The sequence below is a fragment of the Brienomyrus brachyistius genome, chromosome 18, assembly GCF_023856365.1.
Source record: "Brienomyrus brachyistius isolate T26 chromosome 18, BBRACH_0.4, whole genome shotgun sequence".
NCBI classification, from domain to species: Eukaryota; Metazoa; Chordata; class Actinopteri; order Osteoglossiformes; family Mormyridae; genus Brienomyrus; species Brienomyrus brachyistius.
Genome location: NC_064550.1, coordinates 22,113,975 through 22,140,390, shown reverse-complemented (window position 1 = coordinate 22,140,390; position 26,416 = coordinate 22,113,975). Strand labels below are relative to the sequence as shown.

The 26,416-nt window shown below is 47.7% G+C and overlaps 1 protein-coding gene across 1 annotated transcript; it reads right to left on the bottom strand.

Moving 5' to 3' along the window:
• Positions 1–243: 243 nt before the first annotated feature.
• Positions 244–26,416, bottom strand: plcg1 (phospholipase C, gamma 1). The gene is made up of 33 exons (XM_048982665.1): positions 26,132–26,416; positions 25,266–25,554; positions 20,123–20,275; positions 19,931–20,024; positions 18,653–18,700; positions 17,127–17,211; positions 16,395–16,478; positions 15,409–15,431; positions 15,249–15,321; positions 14,329–14,430; positions 11,973–12,091; positions 11,623–11,708; positions 11,225–11,345; positions 10,642–10,810; positions 9,992–10,114; positions 9,610–9,711; positions 9,061–9,248; positions 8,068–8,268; positions 7,818–7,937; positions 7,382–7,562; positions 7,219–7,296; positions 6,872–6,975; positions 6,339–6,432; positions 6,108–6,177; positions 5,651–5,814; positions 5,451–5,547; positions 5,107–5,331; positions 4,829–4,977; positions 4,561–4,675; positions 4,260–4,421; positions 2,531–2,619; positions 2,183–2,442; positions 244–1,852 (listed from the first exon to the last, which is right to left on the bottom strand). The coding sequence occupies exons 2-33, from the start codon at positions 25,486–25,488 to the stop codon at positions 1,810–1,812; spliced, it is 3,945 nt and encodes a 1,314-aa protein (XP_048838622.1). The 5' UTR covers positions 25,489–25,554; positions 26,132–26,416; the 3' UTR covers positions 244–1,809.

Here is a 26,416-nt window from a genome sequence, read left to right as displayed (position 1 = left end):
TCCCCCCCCCCCCCATCAATCCACTTCTGTTAGAACTGAATGTTCCCTGGCACATGCTTCACCGCTGTGGACCAGCACATCGTTTGCTTCCTGCGATACCCTCCAAACAAACAGCCGTAAGTTTCCCTTTGATCCCGTTCACGCTCCACCGCAGCTAGAGTAAGCGTGCAGAGATTATCCTCCGAGCACAACAGAAGGAATCTCCTAATCCATATACTGTCAGACCAAAAACAAAACCAACAGTAACTGTACAAAGCAGGTTTAATGGCTCAAGACACCAGTACAGACTTTCGTTTGCTTTTTACATTCAGAACTGATGTTCCACCACTGTGATACAGAGACACCTGCTGGCCGAAGACGGCTACTGCTACTTTGGGGAATTCCGTTAAAGCACAACTTTAACAATGACCATTACTGTGAGAACAGAACAATAAAATACAATAAGCAAAACGCAGTGCAAATAATTCATAAGTAGGCCTCCAAAAATGAATATTGGGCCTTCCTTTATGGAACGGCCCTGCAGTTTATTTTTTTAAACTCTTGTTTAATACTTTACGGCCAGCACTTATCCAGTAAAAGGCACACCGAATCTCCAACCACATAATAGTAAGTGGCTAGTTGGATGCAGGGCCGTTGCGATTAAAAAGATTATGGAGGGTGATTATGTTTAAGAAGCGTCCAAGGCACCTGTAGCCGTACGTCGAGATGAAATGAAGTCCGCCCTCCAAGGACGGGCCACGAAAATGACCTCCACATAACTGTCGGCGTGAGAGGTTGCTTTTAAAAAAGTAAGAAAGGGCTTTGGCTCTCAGCTGAGTGAAACGAAGGGGCTGCTCATGCAGGGAGATAAGCCACGCGAGAAATTTCAGGTTAAGCGAACGGCAGGGGGCAAAAAAATTAAAGCACTTGTGGTCGCTGGGCTGGATCGCCACATTGTTTGAATCTGTAAAATGGTGACTGTAATGGGAAGGGGAACTTAATTACTGAAAAATAAAAGGAAGGAATGCTATTTAAAAAAGGAAAAAAAAGCTACACTGCTAGACAGTTGATTCCCAAATTCGTTTCAGGTAATTTTCCTCTAAAGCCCTAGAGCATGGTCCGCCTTCCAGACCTCCATCTCCATCCACAGGCCACAAACGCGTACATTTCCAAACGGGCCTCTTACGCCTTTCTTACCAGTGTTGGTCTTGCTTCTTTTTTTATGAATTACACGGAATCAGTGCTGTAAGAGAGCGAGCCTGCCCCGTCCTTCCTGAGATCACAGCTTCCGGCACAAACAGCTCCATCCTGGAGCTCCCCTTGAAGCTCCACTTCCTGTTTACATCCTCCAAGGTCCACCCGGGATGGGGGGGGGGGGGGCCTGCACTGGGACAGGCTGAACGCACTGCGTTCGGCGACGAGACACGCGCTGAATGGAAAGTTTTTTTTCGTAAGACAAAAAAAAAAAGGTAAAGTTTAAATAAAAGAAAAATAAAAATAGACATGGAAAAGGCAGCTCTCAGAGAGCAGGTTAGCTGTTCCCTGAGGGGAGTGGGGTGGGGGGGCTACCTGGAAAATGAGAAACATGATGCATACATACTCCCAGGTTCCCAGGTGTGAAATCCGCTACACCTGTGTTTAAGCGCAAGGTCCTCTGGAACACCATCTGGGAGGGGGGGGGTGTCTGGTGCCCACAAGTGTTGAAGCACAGTTTAAATGGGGGGGTGGGGGGCGGATCAGAGACTGGCAAGTGCCACAACATTTCTCTACAAGATCACCGCCATCGGCGACCAAAGTTCCAGTGGTCCACTGAAATCAGCTGCTTCTCAGCTACACCCTGTTCTCTCCACCCACTTTGGTCCTGCGGTTCAGTCTGAAAGGGGACAAAAAAAAAGCACAAAAATACCTGGTAATACATTTACCTCCAAAAAACATCTGGGATCCCCTTGGGATCAATAAGATATATCATTATATGCATGTAATCTGAGAACAGATGGCTGAAAACGCTACGGGACAGCAGAGGATCTGTCGATGGTGACATTACACAAGGCTGCCTATTCTAGAAACTTCTGAGTTCAGGTCGATGGAGGCTAAACCCATTAGCAGAACATTCCCGGCACTTAATAGTGAATTTGCCAGTGGATGATTATTAACGTGCGAAAATCGAAGGGGTCTGCGCACACACCCGGGGAGGCCGGCATACCGTCTGCTCTGAGCGTCAATGTGGTCCAGCAGTGGCTCCTGGGAGACCCGGAATTCATCCAGGGGGGTTTGGTAACGGGCCTCGAAGGAGCCCTCATGACCCCGGTAGGCCAGGGCCTGGCCAGGGGGGGCGGCGGCCAGCGGGGAGAGGGAGGCACTGGGGGACAGGGAGGTCACATCTGCCAGTCTGTCCCGGCCCATGTGGCCCGAGACTGCTGCTGTGGCCCCAAGGGGGACACCGGTCATCTCTGTGTTCTCCTGCTGCTCAGGAAACAGACAGAGGGAGAGACGTGGCTGGTAGGGATCCATCTTGCTTCACCCCCACAACAGGTCGAGTAGAGTTCCTTACCCTGCCTTTGATGATATCCATGTGCACCAGAAGGGAAGCCAGTTCCAGGTCCTCACTGTAGCTGTTCTTCAGTGGGACAGACCTGTACCCTGCAAGGACAAACCCAGAACGAACTGCTTAAACCACCCCCCCAACACATGGCAAGGTCCCTAAAGGCACACGCTAGATCCGTAAAGATTACGAGATTAAACTCAATTACTCGATTATTAAAAAGCACCAATTAAAACTCGATTACTTGGCAATATGGCGGAAAGAGGACACCGCATAAAGGATGCGGATCCCAATGATTAAAAAACAGCTTCAGTTGCGTGGAAGCACTTCACATTAAAACAATGAAAATACAGCCTGCCAGTATTGCAGAGCAGAACTGAAATATCACCACAGCATGACTGCAATGCAAATACATCTTAAAAGGGAAGAAATTCAGGTTTGATTGACTCAATAATGTGCGGCTAGCCATAGATACATGCCATTTAGCCTCTCAATAGCCTAGCCTGTGTCAGGACTTTGGCTTTATTTCTCTTAATTTGCTTTCCATGATTCCTGTATGTCAAAAACTGCTGAAAACTAAGGTTAGCCCTGTTGCTGAGCCACATCATTTTAACATAATATGGCACATACATTCACAAAAAAATATTCATTGGCTTGTAATGCGCGTGTTTGGTTTGAATGATACTGGGAGTAAGGTCACATCGGGACATTTGAAGATTTCACAATATTTAGAAGTTGAAAACTGCTGTATAGACAAAAGCCTTATCTACTAGCAGAGTGTCAAATAAGTTGGTGCTTTGATTGATGCCGGACACAAAGCAGAACCGACAATTAAATCACAATCATCTCTGCAGAATACAGAATGCATAGAGCAGAAGACATATCTGTGACCAGGTCTTGTTGGCTTTCATGCAAAAACAGCTTTTGTTCCCTAAAAACATATTAGAAGTTAAAAAGGAACCATCGTTAAAATTGCAAAGCTCAGGTTTGGTCGTCTATGGTTGATGCCCTGAACCCAGCAGACAATCACAATCCTTGCGATGTACAGTGTAGCCAAAATTATTTGTATACTGAAAAAAATGACTCATGACGAAATTACATCATTTGAAAACAATTCCAGAATGTTTTGAATAAACGTTTTTCTTGTTTCTTCATACAGCACACAAATAATTGTAACGTTTGACACTTTTTAAAGTTCAATAACATTCACATTTTTGACCATTTCCCCCCCCCACAGTGTAGAAATTTTTGGGTACACTGTAACATGGCGATGTTAACATCACACACTGTACAAGTCTGTCAGCTTGTTAACTGGAGAGCCTAAATCAGAGCTCTCTGGAGCTACCGTCCAGTAGGTTTTCTATCCTACCCAGCTTCTGATGAGTCACACCTGCTCTCAGGTAAATACCAGGGACAGCTGTGGCTCATCAGAAGCCAAGGGGGACAGAAAACCTACTGGATAGTAACTCCCCAGGACCACTACATATCTCTCTTGAAGACTGCTGGCCTAAAATCAACCATGTGTGTTACTGAGCGTGAGCCAATTACAATGCATATTATATTATAAAAGGTTACTCAATGAATCAGCAGATTAAAATCAGTAGATTACTCGATTATTCATACAATTGATACTGACAGTCGTAGTGCATACGGGTCAAAATATCCTTTAAAAAAAACCTGAGTAAATTGTGTTTTGGGTTAAAACTTAAAATGGGGATAAAAAAAACCCCTTTTTTACCCTTTTTAAGGCCGATGACTGGGAAGGTAGCCTGGGCGAGGAAATTTTGGTCGTTGAACATGTCGATCTCGTACACCACGAATCGCAGGAACGCAAACTCGGGGTTGCAGATGGTGAATCGGAATGGCTTCCGAGGCCACGTGGGGTTGAGGCCGTTATCCGCTGTAGCAGGTGGGAGGGATAGAGAGAAGTAGTAGGTGGGTTTACTTCCATGGGATTAACCATCTGACAGATTTCTGCAAATTCTGGAATTCTGGAAATTTCCATCCCTTTATCACGGGAGTTCCAGGCTTCTCCCCACCTTCAGAGTCAGTCTTCTGCTTGGCATTGTCGTACTCAGCCCCGCAGACTTCGATCTCGATCAATGGGCACACGATGCCTCGCCCATGCTTGGGCAGGTGCCGTGCCCCCAACACCTGGATGGAAGCGAGAGTAGGTGACAAACATCATAATCTGATCTGTGATCCATTACTTCCTTCAAGAAAGATCATGTCATGGACATGAACTTGCATTGTGTCTCCAAAGGGTGTGTAGCAGCAGTAAAAGGAAGCTGTGAGGCGGAGGCGTACCTCTATATTTAGGGTGATGGGCTCCACTCCTCGCAGAGAGTTCCGGTCAAACGGGTCAAAGTTGTCATCCCTCATGATGGACGGTTGTAGCACGTACCCACTCCGCCCATTTAGCATGAAGAGAGCCTGGTTCATCTGCATGGGTTTGTCTAAAGACAGACCAGCAAGTAGCCACTTTCAAGGTTTCATCATTGGATACAAGCTCCACATGCACCTCCTACATACAAGGTAACAGGAGTTTCAAGGTACAAGTCTCCGGCTTGTCCGGATCTGCCCACCTGCAGTCTGGAAGTTCAGCGCCACCAGCTGGCTGCCACACAGCCACATGGGTAAAGGGTCATAGTTGGAGGAGTCCAGGCGTTGGCCCTTGGGGTAGATGCGGGACAGCTGCAGTCGGTTGTACTGCAGGAACTTCTTGCCCTTGATCCTATTGACGTATTTCTCTGCTTTGGTCTCGGGGAAGGACGACATGTCCCGATAACAGGCTCGTTCCGTCCCGATCTCTGTCAGGGACAGAACGAGAGTCTTGAGGGTGTATTTCAGTCAGTGCTGGGTCTCCTAGACAACACTGGTCTTTGTCAAACACAAAGTTGACCCTATTGGGAAATAAAACTGGCCTTACTGTCTTCATCAAATGGCACTGGCCTACAGTAGATAACAAGCTCAGACAGTTCCAGGGCTATCCTCTTCCTCCTCTCCATTATTTTACCCTCTTCCAGCTGGCAAGAAAAAAAACATTAACCAAGGATCCTCAGATCATTTTAATAGATGGGGTGACATGAAATGACAACGACACAGTAATGGACAAAAACGGCTGCAGACCTTGGCCTCCGAAGTCATGGCAACCTCCCGGATCTTCGCGACCCACTCTTTGAGCTCTTCCTGACTGTTGGCGGCAATGTCCAAGAAGTTACTGGGCCGCTGACCAGAGCCCATGAGCAGGGAGAAGACGTGGGGCCTGCTGCCTTTACCTTCTTGTCTCACAACTGGTGGAGGACACAACGGCGCAGGGATCAGAAGAGGAAATTTTAGGGAAAACTCTGCCAGCCGCACTTAAGTCAACAGGGCTGAAGGGCATCGGAACCAGCCGTGGGCAATTTTTCTATTGCATCGGTAAAATATAACTTGCAAATAAATAGACTGCTCTCAAAAAAAAAAAAAAAAAAAGCAACTGTAGTGATCCAACATCCACACCTTAGAAACATTCTTCTGTAGATTTAATTTGATCAGTAGAGCCAATGGGAAACTGCCCGTGTCCAAAAGCAAGGGGACAACTCACCGATCTGACAGGACGACACGTCCACGCTGCCCCTCAGCAGATCCCCCAGAGGGCTGTTCTCTGTAGCCGCCTGTGTTTGAAAAGGCATGGCAAGGAGCCGGTCAGCAGCCAATCAAAAGAACACCCTTGGTCACATGGTGCTGCCCTGCAGGCCCTAAAGAGCTCCCACAGGAGAGATTTTGCTACAGTGGGAAATCGAGGAGCAGGCCAGCCAGCTGGGAGCACACCTACCAATCGGTCTGGCTCTACTGCAGCGGGGCTGATCTCCTCCACGTAATTCGCAGGGAACCAGAACTGCTTCTTCCCGCCGCAATCACCCTTCCACCTGGCAGGCAAAGAGTTCATCCGGTAAGTGGCCAAACCAAGAGTACACTCAAGTCCGACAAATGTAGTCCATGCTTCTCTGATGTCTTTTATACCTCATGAAGCTACTCAATCTAGTTCAGAAGTTCGAATCAGATATTCTTAGATATTATCCGTTTCAGCTCTTTTTTTAATCCAGCCCTCAACAGTCTACTGAGGCTGAGAGACCAACGTAACAAGGATAGGAAGAGATGACCTCTGGGTTAAAGGCAGTGGTGGGATAATCCAGACTTTGAAACCTAGAATGGGCACTCATTATCCCTCCTCCCCCTAAGCCACCAGCTAAAGCTACCCAGTGCCCTACACCAGCATGAAATCCCAAGATCGCATGGCTGCAATCAGCTACAGTCATCAACCCCGGGAGCAAAGTTTCCAGGAGCAAAGTTTCCAGGAGTACTCACCAGCCTCCCTCCTGTTTCTCCACATTCTGGATGATGGCGTTCTTGCTGAAGGATAGCTCGTCGTCCCGCTGGGCCTTGTATTCATACAGGGCCTTCACGGTGCACTGAGAGGAGACGGATGGCCGTTACAGGGGTCAGGTGGTGTCGCGTGCAGCTAACCTTAATTCGTATAGCAGTGTTTCCTATGACCGGCCATTTGCTGAAAATTGAGCTTAGCAAGTCAACTGTATGCTCGTAATGTGCCATGTCTCATTCATACGTAGCTTTAAACAAAAGCCTAGGAGGAGGCTCACACACATCCCTGAAGGAGACACTGACCCACTGTGGTCTCTACTGGGAAGATGTACCTTGAAAGTTGGCATTTGATTGGCTTCCACATAGAACCCGGGGTTGCGTCCCTCATAAAGGGATCCATAATCAGGCTCCTGGGGAGGGGGGGGGGGTACATATAAATGAATATGCATTTTCATATCCGTTTCAGCCCCCTCACAGAAGAAGTTCAAAGCTCACCGCGGTGCCAATCTTCTCCAGGGTCTCCTCATTGATGGGGTATCGCAGCTTCATCTTCCGGTAGAGGGGGTGTTTTTCGTAGTAGCTGATGAGATCCACCAGGCTGTCGAACTCCGAGGTGCCCAGCACCACCGTCTGGCCCTCCTGCTGCACCCGGCAGTGCTTAATCTTCCCCTCCGCCCTGGTGAAAGAGGGACGATGAGCCGACTGGCCAGGCCATGTGACCACCCATGGCCCAAGCCCTCAAAGCAAGATGGAAAGCTAGGCATGGTTTACAAAGCGTTCCCTCTCAGAATCGAAGGAAGAGTGAGGAGCACAGGATCCCCTTGCTTCTATTCTCGGCACCACAAGGTCAAGTGCTCACCCAGTCAACCTCAGGAAGACCTTCCAGTAAAATTAGCAGGATTGGGGAGGGCGGGGGGTCTGGAGGAATCACCTGAAGGAGATGGCGAAGGAGTTGGACTCCGTCCTCTTCCTCACGAGAAAGGCTCCGTCTCGAGGGACCCTCATCAGCATGTTTTCTGCTTGGCCCCTCGACAAGTTCGCGTGGTACCACCTGTCAAGGCCAGAGGGGGACATGGTGACATCTGCATGTGCTCAAAGTCAATAGCTAAGACATGAGGCAGCTAATGCACGCCAACACAAAGCAGAGGAGAGAGACCCGGTGGGGGGACGGGGGAACCCACTCCTTGCTCTCATGCGCGTTTGTCTGAGGCACGGGCTCGGTCAGCTTCATCTCAAACTCGTTGCAGCGCAGCGCCACCTGCTGGTAGTGTGTGATGAGGGCAAACAGGTTGTCGAAGACCAGGTTGTCTGTCAGGTAGAATTTGGGGCTGCCGGCCTCCTGGCGGGAGTGGATGCGGCAGTGCTGCACCCGCCCAGAGCGCCTATGAAGAGAGCAGACCTTCTGGGTCAAAACGCAACACAGCCATATGCACGACCTTAGAGAAACAGACCTGCTTCAGAAGCCGTAACACCATGCATAGAGCCATAGCTACTAGACTTGAGCGTAGCACAAAACACATTTAGTACACACAGTAAACAAACATGACATTATGGACTGTGAGGACAAATGACAATAATGAATATCAATTCAAAGAATGTCAGAGAAAGTACTGCACCAAACTCCATAGTAAATAAACAGTGAGTGTACAACCAACTGTGCAATACTATGAATGAATGAATGAATGAATGGAGCTTTCTGTGAATGTAAAATGTACCTAGATGGTTCCAGTCCCTTACTATACTCACCCCCTCTCCCTGCTATACGGTGACTCACTGTAAAGCAGGGTTGCCAAACTCCAGTCCTGGGGGGCCGGAGCCCTGTGTAGCTTAGTTCTTTCCCTGTTTCACTATAAATTATTCAGCTCAAGAGCTGTGTGGTGATTAGCACAAGGAGTTGAATCAGGGCTCTGGCCCTTCAGTTTGACAGCCCTGTTCTAGAGTCTAATGCACTAAAGTAAAATTATATGATTTGTATTGTACACAGAAACCTGATGTGCCTGGCTTGTGGCTTCGAAGGGTAGGGAGAGAACATAACTAAGAAAACTGTACATGTGGCGTAAACTGAGACCAACACAAGCCCAGTCTATGTGTGTCCCACCACGAGGCCCCGAATTTCTTTCCGGAAGAGCACTGCGGCTGGGGCTTGGAGAACCAATAAACCCGGAGGACTTTACCAGAAAGACAGGGTGTAATCTCCAACGAAGGTCTCACTCTCGCGCACCAGAAAGGAGCCATCCGGGGCGCCCGTCTCCAGGCAGTATTCGGACAGTAGCCTCTCTGCGATCTGCCGGCCGTCCCGCCCAGCACCCAGCTTCCCGTGGAACCACTTCTCGGTCACGTGCTGGTCCATGCCGTTGGACACCTGTGGTGGACGGCCGAGGGGACGACAGAGCCGTGACCCGAATCATTTTGAAACACCTAACTGCAGATGAATGCAGCACTGAACAGCAGTTAGAGGACTTGGGGTGGAAATAGTGAATGGCGCCCTCCTCTGGATTTGCAGTGTAAAAGCAAGAGGGCCCAGATGTCATGGTTACAAGAAGTAGATCAATGACATCACACACAAAATACAGCAAGTCAACCTGGCGTTTGGGGCGGGTGGGGGGCGGGAAGGGACTGAATATTCCAAGGGAGGGGAAAATATTTGAGTAACTACAGCAACCTCCACGCACAAAAACCGACACCTGTTGAGGGAAAACAGTGTTTCTCGACAGCTTCCTCACCTCTCTGTGCTCCTCCTCATCCTCATTGCCCTGAGTACTTGAGGTCTCCTCCGAGTAGTAGATTTTGCTGCTTGTAAGGACGAAGAAATGAGGGTACCACTCCTGTGGCGGCGGAGAAGGCACCATCAGCCACAAACACCCAGCTTTTACTATGCGACAAAACTTGCACGGTTCCAACCAGACAGATGCATTGGTCATGCGTTAAAATGAAGCACTAAAGCAAGATATAAGCAATCGACACACCACAACAAATTCATGTGTCTGTCATACACAGTGTCTAATTTAGCTGCGACTTTACACACCAGCCTTGTCACTAATATAAAATGAACGTTCAGCCCTAAAACCTTGGCTGCAGGTGACGCAAGTGGTGAAGCAGGCTTACGTGGTTAATGGGGTCCTCCAGGTACAGGATCCCATTCTTGATGGAGTTGCTGATGTCATTCTCCGAATACGGCGTAGAGGTCGACACTTCCTCATAGGCGCTGCCTTCTGCCAGCTTCTTGTGCTGTGCGAGGATGACAATGACGGAATGTCGGACCGGAAATGCCAAGAAAACACCTCAGCAGCCTTCCCTTTCACACCCCGAGGGCTATCCCACAAAACAAGATTTCCCAGTAAGCTGAATAACTTAAGCCAAATGTGAAAACTGTCAAATCGGAGGAGAGAAGTGACATTCCTATTGGACGATCCCTACATTTGGCTTAAGTTATCTGGCTACTTAAGAAATCCTGCTTTTTGAAACCTGTCCTGGTTTAGCAGATGCTTCGGTCAAAGGAGACGTGCAAGTCTCAACTAGGAATGAATGTAGCGAGGATGAACTTCCAATGTGCGTCCGGGTACAAGTGAACGTGGTGTTGAAGCAAAAGGTATACAACACCTGTCAAGAAAGAACCTCATAAGACAACTATTCAAAGCAAAAGCCAAAGCCGAACACCACTATGACTACCGTGTCACAGAGTAGCCCAGTAAAGTGTGGGCTACATCCATCAAAAGTACGATCTGCGGCTATGACTGTAGCGCTAAGAAACCTGCCTTTATTAGGATCTTCCTCTTGAGTTGGTTGGGCGACGGGAGGCCATCGGCAGAGATATCCACCGCCTTCGTCAGCAGCATATCCCCGAAGATCTTCTTGAAATTGGTGGCCATGATCCTCTGCTGAACGATACTGCAGTGGTCCTCAATGGAGAGGATGATTGGGTAGCTGATGACAAAAAAATAAATAAAAAAAGGCACAGAGAAGGTCTTACAAAACCGGTAATATTTGTCAAGAACCCTAATGTTAAACCTGCACTGGATTCCTATTATGCTTTTTTTTTAGAACCAGTTTACTGCAGTCAGTAAACCGGAGACCTGAATCGTACCCAACTTGCCCAAGGCAAGTAAACCAAATTTGTCTGTTACATTGATTTTATACAATTGAACTTCGGATTCTAACTACACCATCAATGCTAGTCTGGGTACTATAAATAGCAGTCAGCTCTTCTGACAGCAGCTAACGTAAGCAATGCTTAGTACGTCAGCACCTTCTGACAAACCCGGATGTGACGGGAGAGGCTGACAGAGACTATACAGAACACGGTACGTCCACAGGCACGTGCGCGTGACTCAGACTCACTCAGACGAGACAAAAGCATGCTCCTTGATGGTATTCAAGACATCGCAGAATTTGATCTTGGTGGTGAGCGTGTGCCCGTGGTAGATGACCGGCATTCCATCCGGCCCGTCCCAGCAGTCCACTGTCACGGAGACACAAAACCCAGGACAAGGACACGTCACCGAGTGCAATCAGAACTTTGTAAGCCAAGCTAAGCTAAGCTTGTAGACCAGTGTTGGCCAACGCGGTCCACAGGGACCCCCTTTGTTTATGCTCCCTCCCAGACAGCAAACGGTCAGGAAGCTAGATGACACTAAAGCATTTACAAAAAGAAATAAAAAGTACATCGTCTGTAGTGTATAGATTCTAGCACGGCTCTTTATCGGTGGGTGTTCATTTGTGGACGAGAGACCACATACGCTCGATGCATCGACAGCCCATCCTCAAACAGCGAGCGTAGGCCTCCAAAGATGATTCGCTGGAGAACTGGTCACCAGTCAGGTAGCTAGAGACCAAACGGAAAACCCGTCCGTAAAACAAGGCCTTGGGACACCAAGACAGAGGACCAGAACATTCTGCACAGTTTATTATATCATAAATCCCACAGAACAGATTAACAAAGCTCCTGTAACTCCAACTACCATCTTCTGAAGCGTCCTGAAGATCTGCAGTCTCGGTAAACCGGAGACCTGAATCGTACCAACTTGCCCAAGTTCCTGCCGGAAGTCATTGAGACCACCACCCCACCCCCAGGCCCCCCCTCCCTTACGTGTTGTGGGACGAGGAAATCCAGTAGTGGGACAGGGGGTTGTTCATGTTCTCAGGGACCACCTGGTCCAGCTTGGAGTCCCAGATGGTGTTCTCTTTGGAGAACAGGTAGGTGAGAAACTGCGAGCAGAGGAGGAATGTGTTACACCCCCTTCACAAGCTGTTCCAGCAACAGGAGAGCATCACTTCCATATGTGTGACTCTGTATGGTGGTCAAAGGTTTTAAGGGAACTGACTGTGTGGTTCTCAGTGGACCACACTCATGAAGAAGATGCTGAAGACTGAAACACCGACTGACTGATTGACAGAGACAGACAGACAGACAGGGGGACAGACAGACAGCTCAAACACTATTAATCCCAAAGGAAAATGCAGATTGACAGAAGCACAATACATTCAAACAACAAAAAAAAGTAATTTAAACAATCTGGTAGTTGCACCTTTAAATCACAGCCAAATGCAAAAGGTGGTTTCCTTTGCTCTGACATGCATCTTGTACGTGCATGTGTAGGGTTACATATTCCCAGCAAAGATCTGCATGTGCGAACACGAAAGACCCCTAGGTGCTACTGGGACTGTTTTGGGTAGACAAGGCCGGATCGTACTCAAAGTCGCATGTTGGCCGATCCGCAGCTTTCGGTCTCAGTCTGACTGTTACGAAACCAGGTCTGCCGAGGCCTGCAGAACAGCTGAGAAAGTGGAGTTTCTCGCTTCAAAGTTCACAGGGTGACAGGGGGCACAACTGTTCCGCCATGAAACAGAACAGGGCTATAATCGCGTCACAAGGGCACGCGGCAAGGATCACGGCCAACTGGCTTTTCATAAACTTTCCGGCTCCAGACACCGACATGGACCAAAAGGATCCTATTCTCATGGAATGTCCCCCCCCCACCCCCCCCCCACCTGAAGTTCACATGCCCAGAAGCACGTAACCACTGATGTTTATGTGTCAGGCTTGCCAACACGTGACTGCAAGTGAAACGAAACAGCGGTGAGTCCTGCTCTGGTGACATGACCCTCCCTCCACTTGGTGCGTTTAATGATCGTTGTGTATTTTTGTATTGACCGTCATGTGATAGTCCCTTGCAGACACACATTTTGCAGTCTTCGGTTTTAGACCCGGGCCGGTTATAATTTCCCATTCGGTACGGACTTTTAACGCGCCGCCATATTGTAGCGTAGCTGAAACGGCGCCTGTGATTGTGTGAATAATCCAATAAAATATTTCCCTTCGCGTTTCGTGCATCAAACCTGATTTCATATAATGATATATATGTGTGTATATGCATGTATATCAATGTGGGCCCTTACTTATATTTCAAAACTACTATCTGGTATGAGATATAGAAGTCATCTAATTATAACTGCAGGCGGTCTCATTTGTATATTTGCAAAAAACTGCGTCACATACTGTTTTACATACAAACAATGGATGGAGTGACCCTTCAAGATGGCGTCATGTTCGTTACCTATTGGCCCGTCGCTGGAAATTTGCCTGACGTTTACTAGACGTGAATGTCATTCTATGTAACCACCTCACCACCACAAATCACTTCCTCTCAACTACAGAGGACTTCCTGTATGAGAGCCCCCCCCCCCGTGTAGCTTTTTTTAGGTATGTGTAAAAAGCAGAGGCAGGGCCACTGGAACCAGCTGAATGTTAATTGGTCCCCACCCCCTGTCACTCACCGATTCAAAAACACGTCGTTGGCTAATTATAAGGTTGATCCCTCAGTATGAATTATGGACTCTTACACACACCACCTTTTAAAATCATAGAATCACCCCTGTTTAAAATTGCCGTTTACTTATTCAACACGTTTTTTTTTTTCGTTTACAGTGACATACAAGGGAGGCACAGAGCACATTGCAGCTACCTATGAGCTGACTAGGCATGACTGGCGCCAAGGAGCTAACCTTGAATGACCAATAACATCTGCGAGTCAGCATCAGACCAAGAGCTAAGGGAGAAGCTAACAGGAGAGCTATTCCAAGCAAAGAAAACTTCTCACTCAAGCAAGGGCAAAAACACAAGAAAACTCCCCCTGCTGGTAAAACCATCACTCGACAAATCAGGTAGTAAACAGAATGGATTTCAGCCTCTCCCTGCTTATTTATTGACCTCATGACCCCAGACAAAAAACATCAACTGGAACAGCTACACCCACTGCTGCTAAACCCAAAACCCTTTTGGAGACTTGATACTCCAGGTGAACCACCCATTAAATGTAAATAACATCCAAATAAGAAATACAGAAAAAAAAACTATTAAAAGAAAACCATTTAAACAAAAAAAAAAAAAAATTTGGAGGGGGGTGTTTTAGGGATTTATGGAAACACCTGCAGGGGGCGCTCACCTCATCCTGGTAGAAGAATGGCTGCTCGATCTCCCTCAGAGGTTCTCTCAGGTAGCTGAACATGAACTCTTGGACCTGGGTAATGTTTGTAGCCCACTGCTCCTGCATACGTGCAGACAACAAAAACCAAAATTCAGGACCGGCCAAAACAAGGAACCGACATCCACAAATTCAGTGACGATGGACCTAACCGTGATGCAAGACTATTCTGGATTTTTTCCCCCCTTGGAAACACACCAGAAACACACTCAGCCACACAGTGAAACTAGTTTCCAAGAATGCTTTGATAAAACTTGGGCCGCGTTTCCTAAAGGTATCAGACCTATATTCAATGCAGGTTTGGACCTGAACTCTACGGTAAGATGACTAAATTCTCAGAAGGCTGCCTGATTTATTTATTTTTTTTCCAAAACCACTGTCTTGTGGATTTACTGCAGTCAACGTTAGTCATTATTTCGTAAGGAAAAAAAAAAAACATTTCCTTTATTCATGATACAAAAAAAATTACAAAGCCACTGTCACCTGGCTCAGGAATAACAGCTGTAGAAGGTCATAGAGGGCCAGGCTAACCTATCAGCATCGCTACTGGCCATAACCTGTAAGGTCATAAAGGGCCAGGCTAACCTATCAGCATCGCTACTGGCCATAACCTGTAAGGTCATAAAGGGCCAGGCTAACCTATCAGCACCACTACTGGCCATAACCTGTAAGGTCATGAAGGGCCAGGCTAACCAATCAGCATCGCTACTGGCCATAACCTGTAAGGTCATAAAGGGCCAGGCTAACCAATCAGCATCACTACTGGCCATAACCTGTAAGGTCATAAAGGGCCAGGCTAACTTATCAGCATCGCTACTGGCCATAACCTGTAAGGTTGTAACGGCGATATCGGACAGGCACGTCCATCCTGCACCACTTACTTTCTGACATTCTAAAAGGAAGTGCTGGAAATCGCTGAGCGAGACCTTCAGCTGATCCGATCTCTCGACGAACCTGAAAGCAAAGCATACCAGTTGACTTCATGCGAGTTCAAAGCAGCCAGGTCGCATTGCAGCAGGGCAGGCGGTGGACGTGACATACCTCTGTAAGAAAGGAATTTCCATCTGTAATGGGGGGGGGAGAAATATATGTCAGACACCCTTAAACATTATGTTGTCAAAGCTAAAGATTTAATAACAACTGTTGTCCAAAACAGGGGCATCATGGCAGGGGTTTGGGAAATGATGATGATAAAATAACAGACGATAACAAGAAAACTGACTTTAAAACAGCAAGTCAGACCCCCCCTCCTCCACCTGAGAACCCTGTGGCAAAGCAATGCAGCCCTTGCACACCCAGTCCCATCTAAACATGAGCTGTGGGTTTCAATGGGAAGCTTTAGGTAGCTTCAGGCCCAGTACGAGCAGCCGTGCGTCGACTCTGTGGTTGTGGTGGTGGTGGTGCGGGGGGGGGGGGGGGGGGGTTTACACACGAAATGGTCTTCTGATCTGGATAAAGCCAGAATCTGGGGATGGTGTGTGGCTACGTGGGTTAGGAGTCTGCGACTGATTGGAAAGCTGCTGGTTCGAATCCCTTTGCCGGTGGAGCGATGCCACCATTGGGGCCCCTGAGGAACAGTTACCCCCAAGGGCCCCTGAGAATCGATGACCCTGATTCGGATAAAAGTGTCTGATAAAACAAAACGTCAGACCTGACTGCTCAGTGAAGCCCCCTGGAGGGGAAGCAGAGGAGACCCTTCATACACCCACAGTTTTTAATGCGCTTTTTAAATTAGTGTTTTGACTGATAATGATCAAGAAGTCTGGGCAAATGCAAAGTGGGGACAGCAGATTCTGAACGGAGACCCGTCAGGCACAGTTTCAGACACGCGACTCCCAGAAGCTCTGGTTCACTTGCCAGCTCATTATGTTCAAAGGCTCTGAATGAATCTCCTCCACAGAACTCCTTAATGATCAATTCTAAAATGGCATAATCATCTGGTGTGATTCACCCATTCACCCTCAGACCCAGGGCCACACCCCCTCCCCCCCAATTTCTCCCCCCACGAGTCCAGAGGGGAAACTCACAGATTTCTGGGCATCAAACATCAAGCTTCGGTACAGCTGGGCAAACTGGCTGTAAGTCACGTCTCCATTCCTCAACTCCACGTCCTGTCGAGAGAGAAGGAGCGGCACCCACCTCAGGCATTTGGATTTCGTAACACATTACCCGAGGCCATGTATTTTATAACCACAGTAATTCATAACCACATTCATAAATAATAATTCATTCATAAAGCATTATAAACACGCCAATAAATTTTTATAAAAAGGCATAACGCATTATAACTTGCTAAATTGCCCGTAGGTGTGCATGTTTGCGTGAATGGTGTGTGAGTGTGCCCTGCTATGGGCTGGCCCCCCCATCCTGGGTTGTTCCCTGCCTCGTGCCCATTGCTTCCGGGATAGGCTCCGGACCCCCCGCGACCCAGTAGGATAAGTGGGTTGGAAAATGGATGGATACAAAATGAACAACGGCAGACCATATCGCACGTGAAATGGGTACATAAGCCACCAATCATGGTAAAACAAGCGTGTGGCCCCCGACGTCCCCTCCGTAAGTTACAAATTCAGAGAACAAACTGTATTGCTCCTGAGATACATCTGCCTTACTGCCAGGCAGCCGCAAACCACTCAGCTAACAAGAGAAGCACTCTCTCTTTCAATACACAAAAGCAAATGAAATATTCTAATAATGTACTGAAGCACATGCGGATACAAAGGCACGACGGCATAAGCGTCTTATGGGTGGGACGTTACCGGAAACTTCTCTCGCAGGAACCTCATGTTGGGGACCCGGTAGTTAACCTGACTCAGCATGCTCTTCAGATCCTTGCAGGAAATCCTAAAAATAAGCATCAAAACAAAAACATGCATTATTATTGGATCTAGCACGGTGCTTCATGGGGCTGGATGGGACTGAAAGGTTCAGATTGAAGTTCTACTTAATTTAAAGTGCAGAGCTGACTGCAAACGTCGTCGAGAGCCAGCAAGAGTCGTTAGCTACACACGGGCTTTATGGCTCTTATTTCCATTCATTTAACTTTAAAGGAGTGACAAACGTTGCGATAGAAAACCGACGCAAACATTTCCTTAAGAATTTATATAAAAAAAAAAAAAAAAAGCTAATTTTACACAAATGTAGAAAATCTCTCACAAAACAAACCCCTATCGCCAAACACACACACACACACACACACACACACACACACACACACACACACACACACACACACACACACACACCAGCTGTGCTCCATTTCCTGCATCTAGACTCGCTCCCGGTGCTCATTAATACCTGCACTGGTCCCAAGGGCGCTAGAAACAGAAGGAAGCACCAAGAGTGACCCCCCTGGGGGAGGGGGCACAGAACAGGTGTAGGGATTCCATACACGCACCCCCCTCCTAGTCGCACACCATTTCCTCCAACTCTCCGTACACCCCCCCACACACGTGTGCCCCCCACCCCCAAACAGCCCTAGCTTCCTCTGACTGTCTTTTCCTGGCTCGCAACATGTGGGAAGGTAAATTTAGCCTGCTGCCACTTTCCACGATGCAGGGGGCCGACTACGCAGTAACACACATTGTCGACCTAAACAGACTATGGGTGGGGGCCGGGGGGGTTGGGGGGTGTCTAGGCTTGTGGAGTACTATCTTCAGGCATGTGTGGCAGACACCCAAACAGACCACACAGACTGGATGAGACCCCCCAAGCTGGGCCAAAAACTCATCTCTTCCAGTTCATTATAAACATGGAGTCAGATCGGATTGGTCAATAAGAACTGGGCATGGGGGCGGGGGGGGGTAGTAAAAGATGAAGGGGGTCAATGTGACATGGATGGGGGGGGGTGTAGGGGGGGTTTCTGAAACATCTGCAATCACTTTTCTGCCGAGTGTCGCTGAATCAAGCCTGCAGAATGTGGAGGGGCAGTGGGCAGACTGGCAAGGGCATGGGTTCGTCTTCCAACTGGGTTGGGGAGGCTGGGAATGCAAGTATGCTGGAGACCCACAGCCACCAAGCACTCGACCTATGGGATTTCTCTTCCATGTTTCCAAGGTGGCGCTGGTCCAGTGTGACGGGACGCGTCAGAACAGAAAGTACAGCCCGTCGTCCGATCGACGGTTATCATGCCATACTGCTTCCTGAGGTCTGAGATGGGGGGGGGGGCACCCAGTTCAAGGCTCCCGTGTGACTCTGCTCACATCCGCACCACAACCCTCCTCCACCCCACGCTGCCCAGAAACCGCGAGAGACACAATGATCCATCCGTCAGTTTCACACTTACTTATCCTCTCTGTTCCGATCGACTGCGTGAAACTGCTTCCTCAGCCACCTAAGAAGGCGAGAGATTCAAACACATCAGGAAAACACTACTACTAGAAATATTACCGCATGTGGCAATTAACGGGTTCCAAGCACTATGACCTGAATGCTTTTGCCACATCAAATGTTCCATTACAATGTCTTTGAATGAATGTGTATTATGGAATATGGAATAATACATAATATGGAATTATGTATCATAAGAACAGAGGAAGGAATTTTGCACCATTAGACCACATTTCATGATTCTCTGTGATATACAAGGGTAATTACAGCCCGTTAAAATTTGATTCATTGGTTGTTGTCAGCCAAGTTTGACGAGCCAATGAACTTTTGTTATATGATCTGCTGGGACACAAGGCCCACGAACTGGCATAGAAAACATCTTCCCATATCCAATGGTCTCTGGGTTAAGAGCTACTTTATGTTACAACGCCCCCTAAAGGGCGTTTATGAAATTTGGAGAGTAACCTAAGAAAATCATACTAACTGGACATGGCGAGTTTGCTGAGAATGGGATGTTCTGTCGAAGAGAAATAGTGCATTAAGTGCAAACAGGCCACGCCCAAGAAATTAATCTGTAGCGTCGGAACAACTACCTGATCCAAATCCTACGGCTAACTTTTTGCCAAGATGCTGCAGCTCAAATCGTGCGAATATAATGAACAGTCTAGGACAAGTTAGAAAAGGTTGAGTTTTCACATTATGCAAATTTCCAGAAAAGTAAGCAGAGCTTCATAGACCGAGCTGCAACAATGTCATTATCCAAGGAATGTCTGGAAAAGATAATTCTGTTTCTATGACTCCGTAAGACATAGACCAAAACGTTAAACACTGCGCTGCAGCGCCACCATCAGGCAATGAGTATGATTACGCTTGCCTGAGTAAATCGGTGAAATTCCGTACCGCTTTACAAATTTGTTCCCTATACCTTTCCAGTGAAGAAGGAGAAGGAGGATCCTAGCAAATACAACAGAGACCAGCCATGCTTGGACCCCTAAATATCTCAGAATACCAGATATCAGGGAGGCTTCAGAACATTTCTTGAACACAGGCGTTTGTACCCTAAATCCGTAAACACGTTTGTTTCTCATTCGCTCATTATTTTTTTCCCCTCTGTATTTCATTGTTATTCTCTTTATTACTTCCTATAATTTCATTTAATTGTATACTTCGTGCCACAACCTGCACTTGGCCTTTAAAAAGGATTCAGATTCTGATTTAGACGGATGCTGTTTACCGTTCAATCTGCAGCGGTGTGGGAGAATTCAGCGTGTCGGCCTCCAGCCACATCAGGCCTTTCACCCACATGGACATCTCCTCATCCGACGTCGCTGTGAGACAATAAAGGCCACGTCTTAAAGGGCCGGCAGCGGCGGGTTTACGGGACGTGGGACAGACCGTCCCAACAGGGGAGACGAGGGGGACCTACCGGCGAGGCTGAGAGCTTTAAGACGGAACTCTGTGCCATACAGGATGACGAAGCAGTGGGCCTGATCGGGCCGGGCCGCCGAGTCGTCCACATAGCGCTCGAAGTCTCGGGACTTATGGCCGGACCGAACCTCCTTGATCTCCCGAATGTCGACTGTGGAGAAGAGAGAGATCAACGTAGTTCAGTCGACAAAACAGCAGAGATCCCTGAACTTCTATTGCAGATTTACTTTTAGGCGTGACAGGAGTCACATGACTTCAGGACCACAGCCTCGGATGATGGCTACCTCGGCACCCAAACATACACCTACAGGGGGGGACTCCATTGGCCAGAGCTTAGGGAGAAATCTACCCTATCAATGACCCAATATGAGAGCCCCAGAAATCAAGAGGCGGGCGTCTTCTGAGAGGAAGCCCAGTGGAGAAGAGGGTTGTAGAGAGACTCAGTCTGTCTACACCCATCGTGCCTGGAGGGAGGGGGATGCTGGAGGCTCCAACAGGTCTCCCCCAGCAGGGGGAGGAGCCAAGCACGGCCACACAGCATCCTATTGAGTGTGGACGGCAAACCCAAGCCAGGAGGACCAGGCCAAGACACCACTGCGTGTTTGTCTGCTCGCATAAAGCTCCTCTGATGGGGACAAAGGAGCCCTGTCCAGGGGACAGGCGTGCCCCCCCCCACCAGTCCTGCACAGAGGTGCCATTTAAACAGGGGCTCCCACACATGCGACAAATGGCATGCCGGCGTGTCCCCTTATATTATATATATATATATATATTTTTTTTTTTTTTTTTTAAACCCACTCTCACCAGAGGACCCCCATGTCATTCAGCTGGGCAAGACACCCACCTCAACCAAAACACAAGCAATTTAAGTGCAAAAACAGGGATATGAGTCAAATGCAATGGGATTCCCCACTAGGGTGGATCCACATGATGTCCTGCCTTCCTGCACCGGGTGAAGCTAAGGAATCGTCACATTACGTGCCACGTTCACGCCCTTCCACCGCCACGAGAGCACCCGCGCAGCAGGCCGTGCCAGTGTCGCTCATGCACTTAACATGATGCATTTTTGCAGCTCTATACGCTGCAGCCCGAGACATTACTCCCGGCTCTTTCTGCAGTAACCACTTCCTGCATCATGTCACAGTCTGCACTGCAGCTCCAGGGGCATTTCCTCCACCCCCCACCCCCCCCAGCCCCCTGCCACCCACCTTCCGTCCCGTCCTTCAACCTCCCGCTCACTGCAACACACGCAAACCTTTGTGCACCTGGCATTCACCACCCCCTCCCATAATGGAAAGTGAGCGCAGGCCAATCCGTCCGGTCCCACCTGACCTGTACATGCATCCACGATCGCCCCCCCACCCAGGCCTCAACGCGGAGAAGGTCGCAAACGCTGCAGCATTTAATAAAGACAGCAGAAATATCACACTTTTATTCGATACCCAATCTACATTGGGAGTTTATGGGAAGTTCAACTCGAGACCATACTAAGGCAGAGGTGCGTGGCTGTAGGTTAGACCTCTGTGCTTGTGATTGGAGGGTCACCGGAGTCGTGGAATAGCCACATCTCCCTTTAACCACCTAAAATACTCCAGAGATGAACAGCTGACCCTGTGCTCAGAGCCCAAGTTTCACTCACCTCTGCGCGTGTCACTTTAAAAAGGAGAGCATGATGGGATATGTGAAGAACTAACACGATCCAAAGAACCTGTTCTCATACTAGTACAAAAGAGCACCGGCTTCATCCTCCATTTCCCGTGCAGGTCTGACCGAAAGACCTAAGAGGAGTGGTTAGCTGGGAAACCCCCACTTGGAGCTTGCGACCGAAACACGGTGCAGCTCCAATCCCTCACGGCGGGACAGAACCGGGCAGCCCCCGCCCCCCCCAGATGTCACATGGTGTGTGTCATCGCAGCGGCCCATACCACAACCCATGAAGACGCGTCCTTTTCAACCCCAACCCAACAATGGTACATTATTCAGAACCCACCCCAATTCACTGCAGGATGACTTGCTCACATCGCATGCATCTGGCCGCCAGAGCGATGCATGCAGGTGGGGGGGCCCTGCCCACCTCCTCTGACTCCTCGTCTCGGAACTCCAAAAAAAGCGACGAGTGACCATAGGATACCAGAATATACCTTCTGCTATTGTGTCATGTACCATTATTAATGATGACGCCAAGCCAAAGCCGTATATAAAAGCACCGTCATGGAGACAGACTAAAGATAGAGAGAACAGCCAAAAATTAACCACGACCACATTTTAAAAAAAAACCCCGATGTTACGTTAAAGTGACTGAGAAAAATCATCATTAAATTAAATAAAATAAAATTTAAAAAATGATGCCACTGTTCTGGTCTTTAAAAAAATCCCAAGAACAGCACCTTCCAGTGGACGAAAGCCGGCTGAACCCGGGGCCAAAATGCACACGTATGATTCGTTGTTTTCCCCAATTGCGTATACCTTTATAATAATGTTGTATAACGACTTACGAACATTTCAAGTTACTAACGGCCGTTCAGGACGCATCTCATTCGTAAGCAGAGGAGCGTCTGTATTACCCACAACCAAAGGGGAAGGATGTGCCCTTTGACCTGGCATTGACCTGATTTCAACAGTCATCTTAACCTTTTAAATAGTTCACAAATTACAATCATCAGGGGCTAAGCAGATAAAAGCAGTGATCAAACATCAGGAGATATAAATATATATATAATTTATTATACCCACACACACAGACACACCATCATCCAGGGGGTGGCGGGGGGGGGGGGAAATCGAGCGTCTCTCAGGGGGGTCCAGAGCACTTTTCAGACCCCATCCATTAACACACAAATGACAGATGGCTGTATTATCGCTAAGCTTTCTGAAAGTTGCCAGAGGTCACATTTATTAAGCAGAGACCTTTATCCAGTCCCTGAAGCAACTGCAGGTTAAGGGTCTTGCTCAAGGATTCAACTGGGAAAACAACTCTGCAGACCCTGGGATTTGAACAGACAACCATCCGGGCCTCCACAAATCACTCCACATACAAGTCCTTCAGATGGTAAATTAATGTGACCAAAATTAAATCACCGAGTTATTTCACAAATGTACCATCAGCAAAAAAAATATCATTTTTTTTTTTAAAAACAGCCATTAACCAGGTTTGCGTCTCATGTCCGACAGAAGGAAAAACCACGCAGTCTTCACGCGAAATGGTATTCTCAGCCTCAACAACCTCCATAACTTCACAGGTCAAACTGATTTGATGCTCGGCGGAGCGACCCTATAGTGTGAACGGCACGTAAGCGACTGCCGAAACAATCTTTCGGGGCTGTTCACAAACTGCAGGAGAGCCTCTTGCGAGATCAGCGACAAGCTGCTCCCTATTTTATTCTGTTAAGTTATTCTGTCTTAAATTACCCTCCCTGTGCCCCCCCCCCGAATGGCTAAAACGGAGCAGCTGCTGTCCCTACCCAGCCACTCGGTAACAGTCAAGCTGGACGGATATAATGTTTGTGTGAAACTGAATCGCAAACACACGTCTCTTTTTAATACGGTACTTCAGTGTGCCAATTACTTAAGTTTAATGACAGCTGAATACTTGATGTGTGACTTTATAATTACTCATATGATCTACACACATAGAGGCAGTATTATTGATTACCTGTCATTTTATCCAAAATACAACAGATGTTAGTGCTACACAATTTGTGGAAGAGAATCTGTGGGAAATGAATACAGAACAGATGCTTTAATAGACATCTGTGAGAATAACCTTATATCGCAGTACAAATTATGTGAAATAAATCCAACTGATGTTAACTGTCTGCATGACCAAAATCCTGGCTGTGAATTTCACTTACTTATAGTTGTCCGAGTCAAACATGAACCTCCAAACCAAAACTAGACTGAAATATGTTGTTTTTTGGATCGAGTTAGTAACAGAGAAAACAGCTGGACATGCTCATATAATTTAACGACTGAAACGGGTGCGGACTGTTGTACAGTAACACAAAAAAAATAAACGATGCGCATTGCTCTGCCAGTCAAAAAGACGAAAGAAAATCAGGAAGACAGAGAGCCTACATTTCCAGTAAAAGCAAGCCTCGCAGCTATTCCTAAACCCTGACGGGCAACATTCGCCAATACTAAATGCCCCATCTGGAGTATCAAGTGGCCGATATGAGCTCACATGTATGACAACCATCTGCAGAGGCCCGTTTGTTTTTTTTTTCTTTTTGTTTTCCTCCGCATCGTTAAAGATTTTTTCCCCCTTTCTCTGCTGCATCCGGAGCAGAGTGCAGCCGCTCGCCAGACATCCTGCGAAGGACGGGATGGGCTCTCACATCAACGCAGGGCACCCGAACGCCTTAAATAACAATAATATCACCCAAGCGCAATAAAATAAGTCTAGACTATAACATTTTCACGTTTTCATATACAAGGGGAAAAAAATCATTTATACTATATGCTCTCTACCGTACCTTTAAGAGTCTTACAGAAAGAAAACACCCATGTAGTACAGCCTGCGGGGCATACGGCCAACATACAGTTCTCTTACGTTTCGGTATTTTGATTACATACCTGAATTGGCAAGCTGGAATCACGATTATGCAATTCTTACACCGAGGTCAGCCTGTTGCTTAATTAAACAGTCTGCCACAAATTCTCAGCGCCCAGTCTGATCATTTCAGGCAACATTCCCCCCATCAGAAAAAAAATAAGTATTTTACAATCAGACACGAAAAGGCACGAAATGCAGCATCACTTCACCTCTAAAGACCGAGCAGATCCGATAGCATGGCTTCATCGGGCGATCGCATCACCTTATAAATAACCAGCATTTGCAGGCACCGTCAATAAACACGGTTAATGGCCGCGGATCGCTTCAGACGCATTAAACACCGTCCATTTGCTCACCTGCATGCACATATTTTGTATTGTATCTTTGAAATATATTTTAATTGCATCTTTCTCTTATGCCGATGACCGAAAATGTCGCGTTTAAATGTTTCTCATATTTATTACTGTGTCTTGTGCTATGATCAACGAGATGGTAATTTCACCTCCGCATATGAGCCAAGGATCATATAACTAAAGATGACAATGAAGAAACTTTCTTCCGATTGAGAAATGACAGGGGATATACTCACTCTCGCCCTCGATTTTATCCGTGCCTCGGGTCCAGATGATTTGCCGGGTCTCCAGCTTCACCGAAAATGTCCTCCTCTCCGGCCGCTGGGACTTTTTGGAGTAATATAGAGTCAGGACGGTGCCCAGCTCCAGGTCCCTGTAAAGGTTGTTAACCTCGGTGTCGTTCTCTATCCAGGCGCCGGGTCCGTTGGAGAAGAAGGCATTGGTCCCGGCCATGGTCATTTCCCCCGTTTGTTGTCCTTTTCCTTTTAGAACAATTTACAAGCTGGGTGGCTGAAACGGGGACACCTATTTATGAGAAAAGAAACGACACTGTCACGGCTTTGCCAAGAAGGGGGGGGGAAATCACGATTAAAGCAATAATAAAATAAAATAAGTTGGCCACAAGTTGCGATTAACGCTTCAGTAAATATCTAAAATATACCCGCTGCAAATCATGTACCTATATGTTTTCAAGAGAGAATAATAACATTATGAGCATATTGTCATGTAGCCGTTACTGTCGCCTAATATCGATAAAAAGACGTTTCCCACGAAGACAAAATGTTAGACTTTTAGGAAAGTGCAGCATTTTCATGTGCATGAAACGCAGCCGATCAAAGGCAACGTTTCCTTTTCCCATGCAGCTCGTTTGTTAGCTATAAGCCATATCCAAGTTGCTATCCCTCTCCCCGGTTTTGTGGCTTTTAATACAGCAAAATGTATAAATCAATCTGGACACTACAACACTGGAAAGAGTGACGCTCCGCCGGAGGTGCAGGGGCCGTAAGGAAGGGGGAGGCTCGCGGCTTTAAGGGGATTAGGGGCGATCGGTGCAGGTAGCGCCAGGCTTTCCAGTCCCCCTTTCCAGCACCCTTCGCCTTACCTTCTCAAATCGTAATCGGCGCAACAAAAGCAACACGATGCGTCGTCTCAGTGCAATCTCGGCCCCGCACATTGCTGCGCCGGCCCCGGCTATCCTCTCGTATCCCAACCCCTTTCCAAACCCGCCCGTTTATATCATTCTGTGCCTAAAATGACGGTTTTCTTCCTTTTGTTATTCCCGAGAAAGGCTTTGCGGTTTTTCCCTCGGCGTCCCGTAGCGAGCCTCCATAGAGTCTGCCATAGGCTAGGCGGTGCGCTTGAGACGCCGCATCTGCCCTTCCCCCAC